This window comes from Mustela putorius, unplaced genomic scaffold (assembly GCF_011764305.1).
Source record: "Mustela putorius furo isolate JIRA1106 unplaced genomic scaffold, ASM1176430v1.1 tig00003987_pilon_pilon_pilon, whole genome shotgun sequence".
Taxonomy (NCBI): Eukaryota; Metazoa; Chordata; class Mammalia; order Carnivora; family Mustelidae; genus Mustela; species Mustela putorius.
The window spans coordinates 18,789,819-18,811,886 of NW_025422126.1; the positions used below are offsets into that span (position 1 = coordinate 18,789,819).

Genomic DNA, 22,068 nt, shown 5'->3' on the forward strand with positions numbered 1-22,068 from the left:
ATGTGTCTGATAGCCATTTATATGTCTTCATTGGAGAAGTGTCTGTTCATATCTTCTGCCCATTTTTTGATATGATTGTCTGTTTTGTGTGTGTTGAGTTTGAGGAGTTCTTTATAGATCCTGGATATCAACCTTTTGTCTGTACTGTCATTTGCAAATATCTTCTCCCATTCCATGGGTTCCCTCTTTGTTTTCTCGACTGTTTCCTTTGCTATGCAGAAGCTTTTGATTTTTTTTAAAAAGATTATTTATTTATTTATTTGACAGAGAGAGATGACAAGCAGGCAGAGAGGCAGGCAGAGAGGGAGAGGAGAAAGCAGGCTCCCTGCTGAGCAGAGAGCCCGATGCCGGGCTCGATCCCAGGACCGTGGGATCATGACCTGAGCTGAAGGCAGCGGCTTAACCCACTGAGCCACACAGGCGCCCCGAAGCTTTTGATTTTGATGAAGTCCCAAAAGTTCATCTTCGCTTTTGTTTCCTTTGCCTTTGGAGACATATCTTGAAAGAAGTTGCTGTGGCTGATACCGAAGAGGTTACTGCCTATGTTCTCCTCTAGGATTCTGATGGATTCCTGTCTCACGTTGAGCTCTTTTATCCATTTTGAGTTTATCTTTGTGTGCGGTGTAAGAGAATGGTCGAGTTTCATTCTTCTACATATAGCTGCCCAGGTTTCCCAGCAACATTTATTGAAGAGACTGTCTTTTTTCCACTGTATATGTTTTCCTGTTTTGTCAAAGATTATTTGCCCATAGAGTTGAGGGTCCATATCTGGGCTCTCTACTCTGTTCCACTGGTCTATGTGTCTGTTTTTATGCCAGTACCATGCTGTCTTGGTGATCACAGCTTTGTAGTAAAGCTTGAAATCAGGTAGCGTGATGCCCCTAGTTTTATTTTTTTCAACATTTCCTTAGCGATTCAGGGTCTCTTCTGATTCCATACAAATTTTTGGATTATTTGTTCCAGTTCTTTGAAGAATACCAGTGGAATTTTGATCAGAATGGCATTAAAAGTATAGATTGCTCTAGGCAGTATAGACATTTTAACAATGTTTATTCTTTCGATCCAAGAGCATGGAATGGTCTTTCATCTCTTTGTGTCTTCTTCAATTTCATTCATGAGTGTTCTGTAGTTCCTCGAATACACATCCTTTACCTCTTTGGTTAGGTGTAACCTGGTTATTCCCAGGTATCTTATGGTTCTTGGTGCTATAGTAAATGGAATCAATTCTCTAATTTCCCTTTCTGTATTTTCATTGTTAGTGTATAAGAAAGCCACTGATTTCTGTACATTGACTTTGTATCCTGCCACATTGCTGAATTGCTGTATGAGTTCTAGTAGTTTGGGGGTGGAGTCTTGGGTTTTCCATAAAAAGAATCATGTCATCTGCTAAGAGAGAGAGTTTGACTTCTTCATTGCCAATTTGGGTACATTTTATTTCTCTTTGTTGTCTGATTGCTGTTGCTAGGACTTCTAATACTATGTTGAACAAGAGTGGTGAGAGTGGGCATCCTTGTCGTGGTCCTAATCTCACAGGAAGGATGCAAGCTTTTTCCCATTGAGGATGGTATTTGCTGTGGGTATTTCATAGATAGATTTGATGAAGTTCAGGAATGTTCCCTCTATCCCTATACTTTGAAGCGTTTTAATCAGGAATGGATGCTGGATTTTGTCAAATGCTTTTTCTGCATTGATTGAGAGGACCATGTGGTTCTTCTCTCTTCTCATATTAGTTTGTTCTATCATATTGATTGATTTGCGAATGTTGATCCATCCTTGTAGCCCAGGGATGAATCCCTCCTGGTCATGGTGGATAATCTTTTTAATATGCTGTTGGATCCTGTTTGCTAGGATCTTGTTGAGAATCTTAGCATCCATATTCATCAGTGATATTGGTCTGAAATTCTCCTTTTTGGTAGGGTCTTTGCCTGGTTTGGGGATCAGGGTAATGCTGGCTTCATAGAAAGAATCTGAAAGTTTTCCTTCTGCTTCAATTTTTTGAAACAGCTTCAGGAGAATAGGTGTTATTTCTTCTTTGAAAGTTTGGTAGAATTCCACAGGGAATCTGTCAGGTCCTGGGCTCTTGTTTTTTGGGAGGTTTTTGATCACTGTTTCAATCTTGTTACTAGATATTGGTCTATTCAGGTTGTCAATTTTTTCCTGGTTCAATTTTGGGAGTTTATAGTTTTGCAGGAATGCATCCATTTCATCTAGGTTGCTTAGCTTATTGGCATATAACTGTTGATAATAACTTCTGATGATTGTTTCTACTTCTTTGGTGTTCGTTGTGATCTCTCCCTTTTCATTCATAATTTTATGAATTTGGGCTTTCTCTCTTTTCTTTTGGATTAGTGTGGCCAATGGATTATCAATCTTATTGATTCTTTCAAAAAATCAGCTTCTAGTTTCTTTGATACGTTCTACTGTATCTCTGGTTTCTACCTCATTGATCTCAGCTCTAATCTTGATCAGTTCCCTTCTTATGTGTGGAGTTGGTTTGATTTGTTGTTGATTCTCCAGTTCTTTAAGGTGTAGAGACAGCTGCTGTGTTCTGGATTTTTCAATTTTTTTGAGAGAGGCTTGGATGGCTATGTATTTCCCCCTTAGGACCGCCTTGTCTGTACCCCATAGGTTTTCGGACCGAAGTGTCTTCATTCTCATTGGTTTCCATGAATTGTTTCAGTTCTTCTTTGATCTCCTGGTTGATCCAAGCATTCTTAAGCAAGGTGGTCTTTAGCTTCCAGGTGTTTGAGTTCCTTCGGAACTTTTCCTTGTGATTGAGCTCCAGCTTCAAAGCATTGTGATCTGAGAATATGCAGGGAATAATATCAGTCTTTTGGTTGAGTCCTGATTTGTGACCCAGTATGTGGTCTATTCTGGAGAAGGTTCCATGTGCACTTGAGAAGAATGAGTATTCTGTTGTTTTAGGGTGGAATGTTCTGTATATATCTATGAGGTCCATCTGGTCCAATGTGTCATTCAATGCTCTTGTTTCTTTATTGACTTTCTGCTTTAATGATCTATTTCTGAGAGAGGCGTGTTAAGATCTCCTACTATTAATGTATTCATATCAATATGATTCTTTATCATGATTAACAGTTTTCTTATGTAATTGGCTACTCCCATATTGGGGGCATAGATATTTACAATTGTTAGTTCATTTTGGTGGATATAACATAAGACTATTGATGTTAACCTTCATCACCTGGCAGAGATGGGTTTGGTCAGTTTTCTCAAACTGTTAGATGACTCCACTGCTCCTCCCTAATACTCTTTGGAAGGAAGTCACTATGTGCAGAGTTATATACCACCTGCATTAAGTATTCGAAGTATCTACATAATTATTTAAAATTCCGCATGGCAGACTTATGTATTCCCCTCATTTGTTTATTTATTCATTACTTTATATCAGCGAGGACTCCTCTATATTTTACATTTTAGGTGATAATCTACTACTACTTTATTTATTCTGTGGCTCATATTGTTCCAGCTTTGGCCATAGGGAGTGGTTTCAGTGGGTACCTCCGGGTCCTTTTATTGGAGAATATTTCTTCTGCTTTGTTCACTTTTTCTTCTTCTTCTTCTGTTATTCCAATTACACGTATGTTACCCTCTTTTGAAATTATCCCACAGTTCTTGATTTATTTTTCCCCATTCTTTCTTCCTTGCATTCTGGTTTGGGAAGCTTCTATCTCCAAGCTTACTCATTCTTTTCTAAGCTGTGTCAACTGTTGAGCCTATCAATGGCATTATTCATTTCTGCTACAGTGTTTTTGATTTCCAGCATTTCCTCTGAGTCTTTCTTAGAGCCTTTCTACCAATCTGCTTCACTGCCCATCTGCTCTTGCATGTCATTTACTTTTTCTGTGAGAGCCCTTAACATATTATTCACAAATATTTAAATTGCCTGTCTGATAATCCCAATATCTATCACATATCTGAATTAGTGTTTACTTTGCTTTGATTGCTTTGTCTCTTCAGACTGTCTTTTTCTTGGCTTTTGGCATGCCATGTGATTTGTTCTTTAAAATCAGATATATTCTGGGATGGGAGGTGGCAGCTTGATCTCTGATGTCAGCATGTTTGTTTTGAAAATCGTATCTAATCTCTTGGTGTATTGAAACTCCAGCAGCACCCTAGAAAGAGAACATAGTAGTAGAAAGGAATGGTTTTTGGGTCAGGTCTTAACTCTTTTACTTACTGGCTCAGAGGGTTTTCTGAGGACAGAATTTGATGATGCAGATGAAAGGTCTGCAGGGCTCATGCTCAAGTATTCTGTAAGGTTTAGCTGCCTTTGGATTTGTTCAGGCCCTCTCTAACGTCCAATGTTCAAAAACCAGAGGAATTTCAAAATTCTACAAGTCAAAGAATGGAAAGTAAAGGCAGGCATGTTAAGGAGAAAAGTGTTAATTCCTACTGAAGGCTCACAGAGTAAGTCCACAGAATAAAAGGAGGAAAAATTCACAGAAGCAAATCTGTGTCCATATTCTGTTCTCTGATTCTTCCCCCATTAAATGCAAAGTGTCGTTCAGTTGATGCTGCCTAGAACACTTTTACCTTTGTTTTCAGTTCCTTCTTTTCATTGACCAGAAAAGCCATTCCTTTTGCTCCCAGTTCTTGGGGAATTCAATTGCGACCCCATCCCTAAATGACTCACAACTCTTCAGTCATTCCAGCTTGTGGAATTGAGCTGGTTTAAACCTCCTTAAGCATCACAGTGCTCCTAATGTTCACAGCCCCTCTCTGATCTTGGTTCATTTTTTATCTTCCCACTCCTAAAGGCTTTGCCTCCGCTTGTTCTGTCCTTTCTCTTTTCTAGTTCCTCAGTGAACCACAAACTTAAGTTTGCAAAATAATTATTAGTTACAAAACATGGAAAATGTTTAAATTTATATATTGATCTTTGTGATTACTGAGTACTGGTTCACTGGGCTCTGACTGGGTGATAAGGAGGGTCAAAGGAGTTTTCATCTGTTCATTGATGATCCTGGATGAAAACTGCCAGCCTAGTCCTTAAAGTCCCCATCTTTATCAGATACCAGGTGAGTGATAATCAGCTTCCTAATAAGCATGAGTGTATTTTAAAAAGTTAGATAATTTTAACACTTCATTTGAGGTGATGCCCCTGAGTTTCATTACTTTTCACTTTTTTAGGTATTCCAGCAAGTACTGTCCTCCATATTTTAAATAGTAGGCTTATGCAGTTCTCCGGATTCCTGGAGGTTAGCCACTATGTAGACTTTATATTCTGCAAGATGAGAATTTAGAACTTGTATGCTATCCTCACTTTGTCTCTGCCTCAGTTTAATTAGATCACAATGTTCAGTGTAAACGCTTTTATTAATGGCTTTGCAAGTAAACTGTTACTATATTTCCTAAATAAATTTCCTGGAGGTGAAAAAAATAAATAAATAAAATCAGATATATTTTATTGAGTAGTAGGAACTGAGGTAGCTAGGCCTTTAATGTAAGGATTTATGTTAATTGGCAAGAAGTTGGGCTGTGTTTAGTGATTTTTGTAGCTGTAGGTGCTGGAGGCTTCAAATTTTTCTAGGTCTGTCTTAGTCTTTACTCTTGGCTTTGGGCTTTCTTGTATACTAGTCTTTGGACTGTCTGCCTTGTAGCTCTTTTTTTTTTTTTTTTTTTAGATTTTATTTATTTGACAGAGAAAGAGAGAGATGGAGGTAGAGTTAGCATGGGCAGGGGGAGGCGCAGAGAGAGAGAGAGGAAGAAACAGCTGAGCTAAGGAGCTCCATGTGGGACTTGATCCCAGGACCCCGGGATCATGACCTGAGCCAAAGGTAGGTGTTTAACGACTGAGCCACCCAGATACCCTATCTTGTAGCTCTTTCACTTGTAATTCCTATCATTATACTGGAGTTCTTTTGATATCAAGGTGGGGTGTGTGTGTGTGTCCTAAAATATTAAATTTCAGTCTTTTACTTGGCCAATGTCTTGGGGCTGTGACCTTCATGACTGTTTCTTCAATTGTATAGCTTTTTTTTTTTCCCTCTCCCTCCTACATGTTTGGTTACAGCAGTCCCAATTTGTTTCCTTGAAGTTCTGACCAAAGTGCCCTATGCTTTATTTTCTCTTAAGTGAAACAGAAAATCTGGAATCCCCTTCCCCTAGTTGGGATAAGACTCTGGAAGTTTATTTCCTCTGAATGAAAGAGGTTTGTTATGGAAAAGTCTGGGGACTTACTTCATAACGGTCTCTCTCTCCCTCCCAGGAGAGGATTTTTCACCAGTCTTCATCATGAAAACCTGGTAGAGTTCCTGGAGTTAAAATACCCAAATGCTTGGGAGTTCCCCTTACACTATGGCTCCCAGGAGTTTCTCACTACCACTGTTAGGCCATACTCAATCTCCAACCATTCATCAAAATGTTCACGTATCTCTACCAGTTATGGATACAGCTGCTTCTCTTCCTGGTGAGCAAGTCTCAGCTGTGTTCCCCTGGATGCACTTATCTCTGCAGTTCTGAGGGGGGGTAGGTGAGCCTTTGTCCTATGACCTCATTCTCTCATGATCCAAGAAAAGTTGTTGATTTTCCATTTGTCTAGCCTTTTCTTGCTGTAAGGATGAGAGTGTCCAGAATTCTTATATATCAGACTTGAAACCAGATGTCTTGCATTACTTTTATATATAAAACACATTCCTTCCTATTTGCATCTGCAATCATCTTTACATTTTCCTAATTCCAGAAAACTGTCTAGATACAGCTTATCTAAATCTTTGGTAATAAGTTCTTGCCAAAATGTCAGTGTGATTATTTAAGTTAAGCATCAGTATTCTAATGTGAGTCATTTTAGACATGGTTTGATGAAATTAACTGAGGATGAGAACCACCAAAAAAGAATTTAATCAAGATTAATACCTTCATTTTAAAAGGTTGATAAGGTGAGTGAGCACATTAACGGTTTTATCCATTAAATCTTTTGGTGCTAAGAATTGATGTCCTTGTCTTATCTAGGTAAAGAATTTTTGTTTCTTGGCAGAAAAAAAAGATTATTTATAAGTTGAACTACAGTAGGAATTTTTCTCAATTGACAGAAGGCACAATTTTTGCCTCAAACCCTTATCTGGTAGCTTGTTTAGAAACAGTAGGCTGTGTCTAAATCAAAGTTTAGTAGAGGTGGGGTGGGAGATTAATTCTATCAGAGAGCCTCCTTCTCATTTAAAAAAATTAGATTTGTCAGTTGAAAAGCTGGTAAACACTGTTTAAGCATGTTTAAATATTTTTAAAACATTAAATATTGCATAATACAAATAAAATAGCCTTTAAAACATTATCTACAATACAATTCTCTTTTTGTTAAAATATATGTAGTGTTATTATGCATATTTTATAAACTAGATGGAACAGAAATATGAAATGATTACATGAATTCTTCTCTCATTTCTGCTCACTTGCATTTTCTGGATTGCATGTAATAAACAAGTAATGCTTTATCAAAAGAAAAAACCTGGGGCACCTGGGTGGCTCAGCCGTTAAGTGTCTGCCTTTGGCTCAGGTCATGATCCCAGGGTCCTGGGATTGAGCTCCACATTGGGCTCTCTGCTCAGCCGGAGGCCTGCTTCTCCCTCTCCCACTCCCCCTGCTTGTGTTCCCTCTCTCCCTTTCTCTCAGTCAAATAAATAAATAAAATCTTTAAAAAAGAAAGAAAGAAAGAAAGAAAGAAAGAAAGAAAGAAGGAAAGAAAGAAAGAAGGAAAGAAAGAAAGAAAGAACCTACAGAAGTTAAAACAAAAAAGCTAATTGATAAAACTTTAGGACCTGAATAGAACGTAGGGTTTGTTTGTTAGGCCAGTTACTAAGGCACACACAGAAAAACCAAACTTTTTGAATCTTCTTTCTCATTCCTGCTGGTCAGAATCATAACCCTTCTTAAAAAGACCCTGCTCAAAGGGGTACCTGGGTGGCTCAGTCAGTTAAGCATCCAACTCATGATCTCACGGTTGTGAGATCGAGTTAGAGCTTTGCATTGGGCTTTGCACTGGGCGTGGTGTCTCCTACAGATTCTCTCTCTCCCTCTCCCTCTGCTCCTCACCCCTTCCACCACGGCTTATATTCTCCCTCTAAAATTTTTAAAAAATAAATGTTTACCTAATTTAAAAGAAGAAGAAGAACCATGTCAAATATACATGGCTTTGGCATTTCTATAACAGTATGTCTCTTCTCTCTTGCCACTTGTAACATTCTTCCAGGATAACATTAGTAGTGAGGAGTGGGGAGAAGAGGAAGAAGGGAATGTGGATGATGACTGTTTCCACTTAGATTTGTCAAGCACTTAAATATACACCTTACTTATATTATACTAATTAATCCAAAAATATTCCCACTTCATAGGTGAGGAAAAGAAAAATCGAACAGGTTAAGAAATTTTCCAAACATCCTTTGTCACAACCCATGGAACTCAGGGTTTTATGCAAGCTTGTGTTTCTCCAAAATTTGGCATATAATAAAAACTCAATAAATATATTTAATAATTGAGCTATTTAGAATTTATGGACCACAGTTTCAGGATTTAGCAGTGGCCTTCTGATCCTGCAATTAATTCACAATTAAAAGCCCATTTTCTGGGATAAAAGCCAATTTTCTGGGAAGCAAACTGTAGGTTACAAAAGGGAGTGGGGTAACCACATAATGTTGCAATGAGCACTGGGTGTTATACGCAACTAATGAATCGTTGAACACTACGTCAAAAACTAATGATGTACTATATGCTGGCTAACTGAACATAAATCAAGTAAATAAATAAATAAATAAATAAATGTCAACTTTAAGCATGATGGGTTTTTGAAGTCCAGATTCTCTAAGCAAAGAGACTTGTTCTCCATCATGGAAAACATGATCACCATGCTGCCATCCAGCATCGTTGTTATCTCCTTTATTGTACTTCATAATGCTTTTTCAAATTTGTTTGTTTGTTTGAAGCTTTATCTCTTTCCTTTACAGGCACCATCGCTTGGGCTATGCATGTACATTTTATCTCCTGGAATACATTTTATAGCAGAGTAACAATATTTATTAGCACTTTCACAAATATTAGCACATTGGATAATCCCTTTGGAAATAAGACAGATACTATTGCTTTCATTTAAGGATGAGGAGGCTAGATCTCCAAGAATTTTAGTGATTTGCTTACAGTCATACCCAGAGCTAGGCTCAAGGGAAGTTCTCTGACCTCAGATCTATGTTAAATGTTTTGTATATATATATACACACACAGACATACACACATATATGTATGATATATCTATATCATATAAACTCTGTTATATGACCTGATAATACAAAATCTTTTTCTTTCTCACATTTTTAGTGACACAATATAAATTCTCCTATAGTTTGAGTATTCTTAATCATTTTTGTCCCTTACTTGTTTACCTTTTGTTCCAGTCAGAATTTTTAATTGCATTCAACAGATACTAACTCTGGCTAATTAACAGAAAAAGTCTTTACTAAAAGGATACTGAATAGGTCAGGAAATCATGGAGAATGAGGTTCAGAAACAGGTGGGGACAAGGGAGCAAGAGGGTAACAACCATGAAATCTGCTAAAACCATGCTATAAAACACTGGATATTTCCTTGATGTTCTTCCAGTCTTGCAATCCCCCATAAGTTATTGCAACTGTTTTTGCCCATGACCAGAATAGTTTTCCATCATTCTTGCTTCTGTGTGTCACTATATCTGTTTCAAAGGCTTCATGGGTATATCTGACTGACTGAGAATTGATCGTATGGCCATACTCTAGTTTCAGGGGAAGTTGGAAAACCAGTCCAAGTATATTTAGTCTCCGTTTTTGGAGGAGAGCTCTTTCTTTCCCCAAGTTTCATTAAGCATACTCGTCACAGAACATGGCAAGTTGGTTGAAATAATTGAAAATTCCCTACTGTGATCCCCCAAATGACCAAATTCCAGAACTGATTCTAACTTAGTTTTATGTGTTCTTTCTTTGGGCTAACTTTCTTTGAGACAAGAAACATATTTAATTTACAATTTCAACCCTGCTGTCACTCAACCAATAATTATCCTTGCTTTGAAGCTTTCTGAAAGGTTTAAACTTGTCACGTAGGTTCAGTTACCTAAGAATACCCTTTCCAACGTTATCCTCTCACATTTCTTTCAAATGACTGAGCTTCATCAGGGCCTGACAGTATGAGCTAGTGCTTTACAAAATATTTTCAAAGCATGAAAAATGTATCTGGGATTTTTCCATGTCTTGGGGTTTTAAGATATGCCTTATTATTTTACTCCAAGAATTCTAAATATTTTATAAATAACATGTTTCTGAGTCTGAATAATCCTTTCCTCTACAGTATTTTTGAACAGTGGCTCCGAAGGCACCATCCTCTTCAAGAAGTTTATCCAGAAGCCAATGCACCCATTGGACACAACCGGGAATCCTACATGGTTCCTTTTATACCTCTCTACAGGAATGGTGATTTTTTTATTTCATCCAGAGATCTGGGCTATGATTATAGCAACCTACAGGAATCAGGTAAAGTTTAATTTCTTTCATATGAATTAGTGAATCTAGTGTGACCAGCTTCTTTTGAGAAAGTACCTAGCCTTACGTGTTTATAATGTTGTCCCCAAAGCCTTTAAATTGGGAAGGCACATTACAACACTTAATTTTTCACTAATTTATTATTACATGAACTAAGATGCAAGGATCTTTAAATTCACATCCAATCTGCTTAATATAGGGCATTTTGTATATGGCAACCATGAAAAGAACGCTAGAATTAAAATCAGAAAAAAAAAAAAAGGCGAGTTTAAGGCATGACTATCAGCTGACCATTAAGTGACCTTGGAAATTTTGCTTCAACCCCATGAATCTCGGTTTTTTAACTGAAAATATTGGGATCAGAATAGCGCAAAGAGATACTGTGACAGCTTTTTAAAGACCGTATTTATTTATTTGAGAGCGAGAGAGAACATGAGCTGGGGAGTGCCAGATGGAGAGGGAGAGGCAGGTTCCCTGCTGAGCTGGGATCCTGATGCAGGGCTCGATCCCAGAAACCTGGGATTATGACCTGAGCTGAAGGCAAATGCTTAACCAACTGATCCACCTAGGCACATCAAGATATTGTTATAATTAAATGAATATGATATATTAAAGTGTCCAAGATGGTATGGTACAAGATAGACATCCAGCAGGTTTAGAGTTATCTTTGGGAACTTTCTCCTAGGGTTACCAAGAAACTATTATGATAATTGTTATGACTATAATTAAAGTAATAACATAAAACTCTAAGATTATAATTATATCCAGGCTTTAAATAACCTTCCTGAGTAGAAATATGTCAATATCTTAATAAATGAGGAACAGTTAACAATGCCTTCCCCTACCCAAGAGCTTGCTACATGCAGATCTTATACATGTGTAATTAATAAATCATATATTAGATAAGTATTATTATCTCCAGAAATAGGTGAGGACACTAATACTATGAGAATTTAAGTGATTTTCCCAATAGCAGACACCAGTATATAGAGGAGCCAGATATCAGTACCACAAAGCCCTCTCTTCAAGTCACTACATCATTCTTCTACTCTAACACAAGACAGTCAACAACCAAAACCAGTAAAACAACATATGGCTTGTAGGTAAGAGGTATTCAGTAAACATTGACATTTCATTAAATTCATTGATAATTCATAAAAAGTCATAAAAACAAGAGAAGTAAATTAAACCAATTAATGACATTTACTAACTTCCAACCCTCATGCTAGATTTTAAAGACAAAAATGACTGACATAGTTCCAAACCTCAAGCAGCTCCAAGTTCAGTGTGGAAGCAGGACAATTGTGCATTGTGCAAGAAAGTACAAAACATCAGGCTGTGTTTAATGCAGCAAAAGAGTCAGTCATAAACAAAAATCCGAAAGGAGCACTGGGGAGAAAGCAATAACTTCTGAATAATCCAGCCTAGAAAGACCAGACCTTGAAGAATGAGCAGGCAAGTAGCAGATAGAAAAGAGCAGAGAAGATTCTAAACGAAGAGAATACCAAGAAAAATAGAGGTGGAAAGTGTACAGTGTAATTATGCAATGCTAAGTTCTCCTATTGGAGTAGTAGAAGTAATGGAAAATTTCCCTGAGGAGAGAAATGGAGTCCCATTATAATAACTAACACATATTGAGTATTTTTGATGTGAATGAAACTCCTCTAGGAATGCCCTGTGCCTTATTTTCTTTAATCTTCATAACTATTATATGAATGAGGCACTATTATTTCTTTTTTCCTTTTTTAGGTGAGAAAACAGAGGCTTAAAGAATGCAAATAAGGTGTCCTGGGCCATCAAGTTAGCATGTGGCACTGCAGAACCACAGTGTAGGGCCAACAAGAGAACCTGTATTTTGTCAAATTTTACCTGCCCTTTGGGGGACCCTTAGCTGAACAAATATGGGTTTCATTAACTTGTTTTGTTTTATCTGAAAATCATAGCCAGTGGAAGGAATACTAAAATGGCTAGCATTGGATATCAGTTTTTTTGAAAACCTTGAGATCACTGAGAACAGGGGATTTTGCAAAGTGCCGTCATATTGTAAGGGGAGTCAAAAAAGTGTTAGTCTCAAGTAACATGTTTCCCCTTCTGAAAGGGAGGGAAAGGATCAAATTGGGAATGGATTTTCAGAGATTTACCACTTAGGATTTTATGATTTCCAAAACATGCCAAAATCTTTCATGGGCATAGCTTTTAAACATATTGTTCCTTCTGGCTGAATTCTGACCCTGTTTATCCATTTGTCAAACTCTCAGATAGTAAATCATCTTATGCATATATATAGCCATGTTTAATCACTCCTTACTAGTTACGTAGTAATTTTTTATATTTAAAATTTCCCCTGTCCATCATGACTATAGTCCCACAAGATTAGACTTGACATTCTACAAGCTTCTCTAGTTTAAGTATCAAATGACATCCAGTATCTTTGGGTGAATCAGTTTGAGTACATGTGATATTGACCATGAAGTGTGGTATCACTTAACCAATATAAATAAAGCTTATTATTAATATATCACCCCCTTTTAATATCCAGGTCATTTTTAGATATGTATTTTTAACATATTTCAAGTCTTCTATCATGCTATGTATTTTCTAAGTGGTATTATGATTTATTTATTCTTTCTACATACATGTATTTAGTAACCACCTAACCAAGCATTGTCTTAGAATGGATACACAGTGGTAAACAACATAGTCTATCTTCACAGGGTTTGCACTGTAATGGTAGATAACCCAACTATGTACCTAATGACTTCTTTGTTTAGGGACATACCTACCTCTAGGGGTCAATGAAGTGATATTTCAGAGGACAGCAGTAGGACTGGAAGAAGTTATTAGTTGAAAAGGGGATCTTGATTTTGGGTTTTGGCTACATTGTTAAAATAACAGAAGTGATTGATAAATTTTAAATGGTTTGAGTTTACAAAACCTTCTTGTTGCTGCAGCAGACAGGAAATTCTGTAGCAGTTGTAAAGCAACTTCAGAGAAGGAAGTGATGACACTGTTAGAGGCTTCCAGGAGAGCGGTGAAGACAGTGTGGGTGGCTGTGGTTGTGCTCAGGAGAGGGCAGAAGGCATGAAAGAATTTGAACTATTTTGAATTTATATAAAATGTACAGAACTTGGAAAGTGATTCATATATGAAATGAGAAAAGGAGATATCAGGGATGTCTATGAACTCTCTGGCCTATGAAAATGGTGGATGGTGACATGCTCACTGAGATAGGCACAGTAGGAGCAAGGCCAAACATGGAGGACTCTCCTGGTTGCACTAACTACACAGTGAAACGGGTGATAGGAAACATCAGGGCAAATATGTCTCGGGGGCAGGGGATGGCCTTGAAACTCAGAAGACGTTCTGGCCTGCAGTTACTAACAGGCAATAAATTACACACATCAGCATATGAATTGCTATCTCTGCTAATCTTCACAGTCTAATGTAGTAGTGATTTTGATTTTGTTTTATAGGTAAATTGAAAACAGAAAGGTTAGGTGACTAATTCTAAGTCATAGAGGTACTAAGTGGCCAATAGTGAATAATTTCCCCTCCTTTACTCCACAGTAGAGAGGGCTCTCTTTAGTCCCCATGTGTCTTGTCCACTATGTTCTATCTCATGGTTTCTTCTCTGGTGTCCAAATGGGTAATTTTTACTGAAAAGGCAACAAAAACCATCTAACACGGAGGAGGGGGTGAAGGCTCAAAGAGTCCATTAGGGCCTTATGGTATTTATATTCTAGTTAAATATTTAAAAAATAAAATGGATTTGAAATGTTTTATCTATTGATGGTAATTTTCATAAAACTGTAAATCTACACCATTAATTTTAAGAAGTTTGACTTTAAAAACAACGACAATAATTGCCTGTTTTCCTTTTACGAATTATTCTATTGCTTCTGATACACCTTCAAGGAATTTAAAATGTGTTCCTATTTCTTGCTAAACTTTAAGCCTACTAAAAAGAGTCCCTAAAAACTTTTTGATGTAATTTAGTTCTCAAGCAGTTTGTTATTCATCATTCAGGTACTCATGTTTGTAATTACTTAAGTGTTTTCTGCAAAAGGCAGCTGTCAAACATTTGTCAAACATTTTCTCTTATAATCGAATTTAGTGATGCTTTTAAAAAATGAGCAACAGGTGATTTTGTTGCATGCATAACTGATTCAAGGGGAGACCAAAAAGCTTTGGCAATGAAAGCTTGTGTCCTCAGTGCTGTTGGTAAATGTGATCCTGCTTTCTATATGGTACTGCTCTGTTGAGAGCCTCCTAAATGCAATATATTCCCAAAGACCTTGATATTTGAGGCTAGAAATGAGAGGAGGAGACATGATCATGGTAACTAGAGTGCGTCGTTCTGCAGATGGGATTTAATGATGGGCTTCTCTCGTTCACAGATGTGTTCAATAGCTACTATGCTTGTCTACACAGAATCTTCTCTATGTATTAATAATTATTTTAAAGTACCCGTGCCAGGTGGTGGTCCTGTTTCCTTTGCCTGGAATGGCTTGCCATCAACATCACATGCTCAAGTTCGATTCATTCCTCTACTCAGTGAGAAAGTCTTCTGGGAAGCCTTCCTTGACTCCCCAAACAGTTATAAGAGGTCTTACCACCACAATTCCATTGTATCTTTTTACATACTTTCATCATTGCAACATTACTCTTGAAATACTTAGCATGCTTGTCAGTCTTTTTTTACCGTTATTGTTTCCTTCAGACCAGGACCTCTGCTTATGTGTCTTTTCACTTACAGTGCCAGGACCACCACGTGGCATATCATGTGTCTCATGGAACATTTACTGTATGAATGAATCAACAAATGAATGAATACAAGAATGAAAGAAAAAACAAATAAGACCTAATACTTGCTCTCAAGAATTTATGATCAAGTCTAAAAAGACATACGTATAAATAATTATTAACACATCGACAATTGTGTCAAGTGACCCAAGGGAGTAAAGAAACAGAGAGTCTGAGAATACAAAAGAAAGTTGAACTAAATAAGTAATCAAAGCAGGTTTGAGAGAGAAATTCTTTTTTTTTTTTAAGATTTTATTTATTTTATTTGACAGACAGAGATCACAAGTAGGCAGAGAAGCAGGCAGAGAGAGAGAGAGAGAGAGGAGGAAGCAGGCTCCCTGCTGAGCAGAGAGCCCGATGTGGGGCTTGATCCCAGGACTCCGGGATCATGACCTGAGCCAAAGGCAGAGGCTTTAACCCACTGAGCCACCCAGGCACCCCAAGAGAGAAATTCTTACTGGAAGCTTGTTCCATGGAAATATCATTGAAATTACTATAGAATAATGAGAATTAGTAACAGTTATAAATTGCTTTCTAAGTGCTAAGTTATTATACCAAGCGCTATATATACATTGTCTCATTTAAAAATTATAGGCAAACCTTTTTTAAGTTATAGATTTGTAATTCATTAAGTTACGATAATGGTCCCAAACTAACTGATATATTTGTTGTGTGAGCCAATGAGCATGTGATTCGAACACAATAGAGCACAAGACAAACAGAATAAACTTTTATTCGGAAGAGAAAGGGTGACATGAATAAATGGAACTTTGGGTAAAGATAGAAAAATTCTGATATTAAGAAAGAATTTAAAGGTGCACTGTTTGGATAGCTGATAGCTGAGAATGAAAGGCTGAATTTCGGTTTGGAGCCACTAAGAAATGTAAAGAGTGTTTCAAAGAAGACCCTTGGTGACAGTAAAAATTGAGACCACTTGGAGTGGACTGAAGCAGAGAAATTGTGAGAGAAGCTGGACAGCAGAGTAGATGTAGAAATAGTATTTTGAAATTGTGATTTGGGTTTAAGCAGAGCCAGAAACAGAGGAAATCAGATTTCTTATGTAACCGCTCTGTCCTCTGCAAGACATTTTAAATGTGTTTTATATATTGAAGTAACTACTAGCAGAATAAGACAGACATTTGTAGTCACTCTTTCAAACTAATTTTAAATACATTGAAAACAGTAACATTTTGATGTTTCTTTTTAGTTTTAGCTTTTTGACTTTTATTGTTTAGATTTAAATATCAAAGTTATAAGTCATTTGTATAATTTATTTGTTAATATTTATCCTTTGCAAGTTGTTATCCCTTACTGGTGAAGAGAAACTCTAAATTGCAATACTGTTCAAATTATGCTTACTGGGATCTAGGAATTATAGAGGTAACTTAGTGACAGCTGGCAAAAAGATGGTGTCAAGGACAGAAGAAAAGGTAATGGGAAAAATGAACTGGGTTTTAGCTCTTTAGCCCCACATAAGCCAGAGAAGCTCACTTTTATCTCCTTTGAATGAATATTGGGTTTTAGTACTATGATATTCATTTGTAACAAATTTTCCTGATTAAAAAAAAGAACAATCCTTCTTTAAAAAACATTTAGAACATTATCAAGTTTATGGCCAACAACATGACTTCCATTAAATTTTTTTTTTAAAGACCTTAAGTTGGGGCGCCTGGGTGGCTCAATGGGTTAAAGCCTCTGCCTTCGGCTCAGGTCATGATCCCAGGGTCCTGGAATTGAGCCCTGCATCCTGCCCTCCGCTCAGCAGGGAGCCTGCTTCCTCCCTTCTCTCTCTCTGCCTGCCTCTCTGCCTACTTATGATCTGTCTGTCAAATAAATAAATAAAATCTTTAAAAAAAAAAAAAACTTAGGTTGTGTACAGCCTTAAAGATTTATTTATTTATTTATTTATTTATTTATTCATTTGACCCTGGAACCCTGGGATCATGACCTGAGCTGAAGGCAGAGGCTTTAACCCACTGAGCCACCCAGGCATCCCTCCATTTTAAATTTTATTTCATGTTGCTATCCCTGCTTTCCAAGATAGGTTATTAGATAAATATTCCCTTTCTCATTGGTTTGTATATCTCATTTTTATTATATACGGAGTTCATATATAATTGTAATTCCAAAATTTTGTAAGTTAATTACTCTATTGTCTATTGTGGTGGGTATAAAATCAACTTTTTAAAATAATTAGAACTTTCAAAAATGCAAATGACAGAAACTCCACAGGAATGAGATTATATTAAAAAAGGGAATTTATTGGTTTAAAAAATCCAAGGATGGAATGAACACTCAAACTCTGGGAAAGGCAGAAATGCAGCTGAGACTGAGGAACAGCAGGAACCAGGAAATTAAAAGCCCTAATACTCTCTCTGTCTCTCTCTCTGTGTATCTCTCTGTTTCTCTGTTCCTCTGTCCTTCTGTCTCTCTCTCCTCTAGCTCTCATCTCTATTTCTTGGAGTGCATTCATCCTGTCTTTCACAAGTTGAGATGTAAGCCTGTCATAAGCTCTCAAGCCACCTGACAACTCCACCACAGAGAATTCTGAGTAAAGATTCTGATTGGCCCCCCTTGAGTCAGTGGTCTACCATGTACTGAGCAATTATACCCAAGGAAAGAGTTCATAAAAGAATGTTATTGGGATACCTGGGTGGCTGTTAAGCATCTGCCTTCAGCTCAGCTCATGATCCCAGGGTCCTGGGATCCAATCCCACATCAGGCTCCTTGCTCAGCAACAATAACAATAACAAACAACAATAACAACAATAAAACAACAATAACAAAACAAACAAACAAAAAAGGTTAAAATTTCTGCATTAGTGAGGACGGGAAGGTAGGGATAGAAAGCAGATTCGGGTTCAAAGATCAATGGCTTAAATATATTTCTTGACTTACTGCTCAAGCAGCAGTCTTTGTATGTTGTTGAATATCAGCTCCACAATTTCAGGGACCAGAGCTGCTTCTTTCTTGTGATTCCACAAGACCTAGGGTTTAATCTGGACCACATGGTCCATGATGGCTCATGGACACATGATCTGCATTCCAGATAAGCAAAAAGAAAAAAGGAGAAAGGAGAAGACATAGCTTCTTATTTTTAAGGAAACTGCCGAAAAGTTACACATATTGCTTTTGTTCAAGACTTGAGTCACATAGACATAATTTGCTGCAAAAGAAGCCCAAGATGCACTTTCTGGTTTTCTTTGTGTACAAAATGAATATGGAGTATCTTAGAGTATCTTATAAGCAGTGATGGTATTTTTAAATCAATCAAGCAGAAGGATACAAGTTACTAACTCCCAAGGAAATATAATACAAAGAAATGTAATCATAGCACCATATTTGTTTCCACTGTGAACATTTATATACTAAAACCAATGAAAACCCTTGATGTGGATTTGGCCCCAAATCATGAATTGTTATTGTACTGAAAAGGAAAGAAAAAGGGAGTTGTAAGAGAACAAAATTATTATTTCTGTATGAAGAACTCCAGATAGAAACTTGATGAATTAAAAGATGATAATATTTGCCTGTTATTTAGAAATGTGGAAGCAAATATCAGAATAAAGATCTAAAAGTTATGGTAGTTGACTTGGTTGTAGACACTGCATAATTTACAGGTTAGATATTATCAGTCAATTTTAAAACGTTCCAACGACGTGGTGTTATGTTCCTATTCTAATGAAGAAACTAAGGCATAGGAGTATTAAGTGTGACTTTTCTGAGCTCTTACAGCTCATAAGTGGCAGAGCTGTCATTCAGCCCCAAGCATCTGACTCCATAGTACTCTGCAAGGATAACGATGATGATGTTGATGATGATGATGGTGCAGCTAATGATGACAACAGTCAAAACATGGGATATCTTTCTGTTTCAGAACGGGACATTTTTCAAGATTACATTAGGCCCTACTTAGAACAAGCAAGTCGAATCTGGCCATGGCTCACTGGGGCTGCTGTGGTGGGCTCGGTCCTCACCGTTGTGCTGGGAGGGATCACTCGTCTACTGTGTCAGCGTCACAAGAGAAAGCAGCTCCATGAAGAAAATCAGCCACTCCTCACGGAAAAGGAGGATTACCACAGTTTGTTGTATCAGACCCATTTATGAAAGGCTTAGGTAATAGAGTAAGGCCAACAAGGCCCTCACTTTAAATCAAATGATGCTCAGGTCCCCAGGAGTTGTCCCCAGAGCAATCCCTGACATTTGTTTATGAAGACTATTATCAGGATTGATACAAAGTGTACCCACTCCTCCTCCAATTCAGGTAGAATACACCTCTGCTTGCCTCATTGTCATTTAATCATTCCTTTAATAGTTTTCCTCAAACCCATATTTCTAAGAAAAGGATGCCATTTAGTAATGAGTAACTGCTACCTGTATCTGAATGAAAGTGCTATTATAAAAATGTGGGAATAATTTTGATCGTTCCTCCTGATTGTTGAATGAAATGTTTCCTTTTATTGTCCCCTTCCTTTGATTTTAATAAAATAGTAACAAATCCACACTGACTCTTTGGAACTTGAGAAGTACATTTCTATTTTCCTCAGAAAGAATAATGTTTCCTTTGTATTTTATATTCTTGTTCCAATGTGTTAGGGACTTCAAATAGTCAACAACTTTCAGCTCCCTCCTGCCATAGTCTGACTATGTGTCTGAAGGTCATTGAAAATAAAGGTCATGCCTGTATGATAAATCTGGCTAAGTATCTATCTCAAGATATACTCATTAAATACATTGATAACAGTGATAATCCTATTGAAAGCTTTTTTTTTTTAAGTTTCTAAGAAGAATTTTATTAGAGGACATTAAAAATGCTACAAAATACATGAAGTTTGAGAACTATTATGTGAATTGCCTTCTTGCAGTCCTAGTAAAATTACATTTCTGTTTCTCTTGGCTATTAATCCTTAAATTAGGATATGCAGATAATCCTGTTCCTTGAATTTTTGGTTCCATTGAAATTCTAAGAATAGTACAATTTATATTACATTTCTATTATAGCTATGTATAGCATAAAAGATAAGGACCAGTTGTTGGAAGTTATAAAGGACCATTTTGGTCCAATAAAAGGAAAAACTGTCCAATACTCAGAGCTTTCCAAACCCAAAAGGTGCACCCTTAGAAAATCGTAAGTGGTCACCACTATAAATCTTCACATAAAGGTTGGATGGCTAATTCAACTTGAATTCTACAAAAAGAATTTAAGTATTAAGTCTATAGTAATACTTACTTAAATCTCCTCAGGATTCTTAACAACTCCCTATTTAGAAACAAGGCCAAGCACGTTCCACAGAAAGTCCCTGTGATTCTTCCATAGTATTCCACGGTGTTTCAGCAGATGCCAATCCGCACTCCCACTGAATGTCCAGCCTCATTTGCTCTGTCCTGGTATCCTCCATCTTCATTTCTCTTATGCTTAGTCAGCATTTGTCTGCTCAGCATTTTCAATATAACTTTAGATTTGCTACTTGATTTGCCTTTCCCCTCATCTCTGGATACTGTTTTCCCACTGTCTCTTGATGCCAAGATTTAATGACAGACTTGTCTACATCTCTGGGAGAGTATTTAAAAGGAGACCAACAGACCTGTATGGTACCTTTCAACTAAAATATTGTATAGTTCCTGTTACGCTCTGAAGCACTGTGCTCAGAATGTTTATGAATACATTTAAAAATGAGTGGACTGAAAAAATGGAGCTCTTAAAAATGCCTTTATCTGGAAAAGACTGAATAGAGAGTTAAGATCATATAACTTTAAATGATTACATTTCACTTAGTCCCAGTTTCAATTTCAAAGAAGAGCAAGAATTAGCCTATTTATACAGATTGGTCAAATGATCTTGGCTAATTTTCATTTAGAATAAAGAGAAATTCACAATTATTGCTGAAGTAATACCTTTGACTCTCAGAAATTACTAATAATTAATAAACTCAATTAAATAGAGTAATACGATCTTCTAACTCTCGTTAGTCGTCAGACTTATTGACTAGCTTGTCCTATTTCAGATGCTTAGTGAAGAAAAGTCAGGCAAGGGATGGGGTACAGCTTATTTATTTAGACAGTGGGGGTTGGGGGGGGCTTGAGGGCAAATATAAGGGACTCTCTCCTCAACTTGGGGCATCACCTACCAGAAACAAATTTTTTTTTCTTAACATTGGCATCTGAGGACTGGATTCAATTTAACTGGGAATTGGAACCAGTAAAACTGAGAACAAAAAGTGGGAAAAAAAATTTGGAAAATGATCTCCAGAAGATTCTGAGGAAGCTGTAATAGGGAACATGGTTGGGTGCCTTTAGTTAAATCTCAGCACACAATGTGGTTACTTAGCAAGGTTTGACTCGGAGGCAAAATTTTAGTCCCAGAGGTATTTTTAACCATTTTTACAAAGCACCTCAAACAGAAGTCCACCCCAGAAATTTTCATTGCTCCTGGCAGTGGTCTGTCATTCTTTTCTTTATCCCAAGACAATTCCCTTCTTTATCCCTGCATTTCAAGATAGAATATTATGTTGTTTCTCTAGAGGTTCAAGGTATTTGCTTGTGTAGCAGCAATATCTGTGATAAAACCACCACCACACTGATTCTCAATAAGGTTTTCTCAATGAGGTACCCAAATTACCTGACTGATATTTGAAGACACCTGACAGTTTCATTAAATTCTTACCAACATTATATTCCACAGCATTATTTTAGAGTGTGGCTTTTATAAATTGCTTCATTTTTGGCTCTGCTTTTTTTCTATTGCTACATT

The 22,068-nt window shown here is 37.0% G+C and overlaps 1 protein-coding gene across 1 annotated transcript in view; it reads left to right on the forward strand.

The window, feature by feature from the left end:
• The window catches only part of TYR (tyrosinase), a 109,603-nt gene extending 89,546 nt beyond the window's left edge, over positions 1 to 20,057 (forward strand). The window contains 3 exon segments of the mRNA XM_004763563.3: positions 10,324 to 10,505; positions 19,195 to 19,383; positions 19,386 to 20,057. Coding sequence (XP_004763620.2) covers positions 10,324 to 10,505; positions 19,195 to 19,383; positions 19,386 to 19,468 — 454 coding nt within the window. The 3' untranslated portion in view covers positions 19,469 to 20,057.
• The last annotated feature ends 2,011 nt before the right edge of the window (positions 20,058 to 22,068 follow it).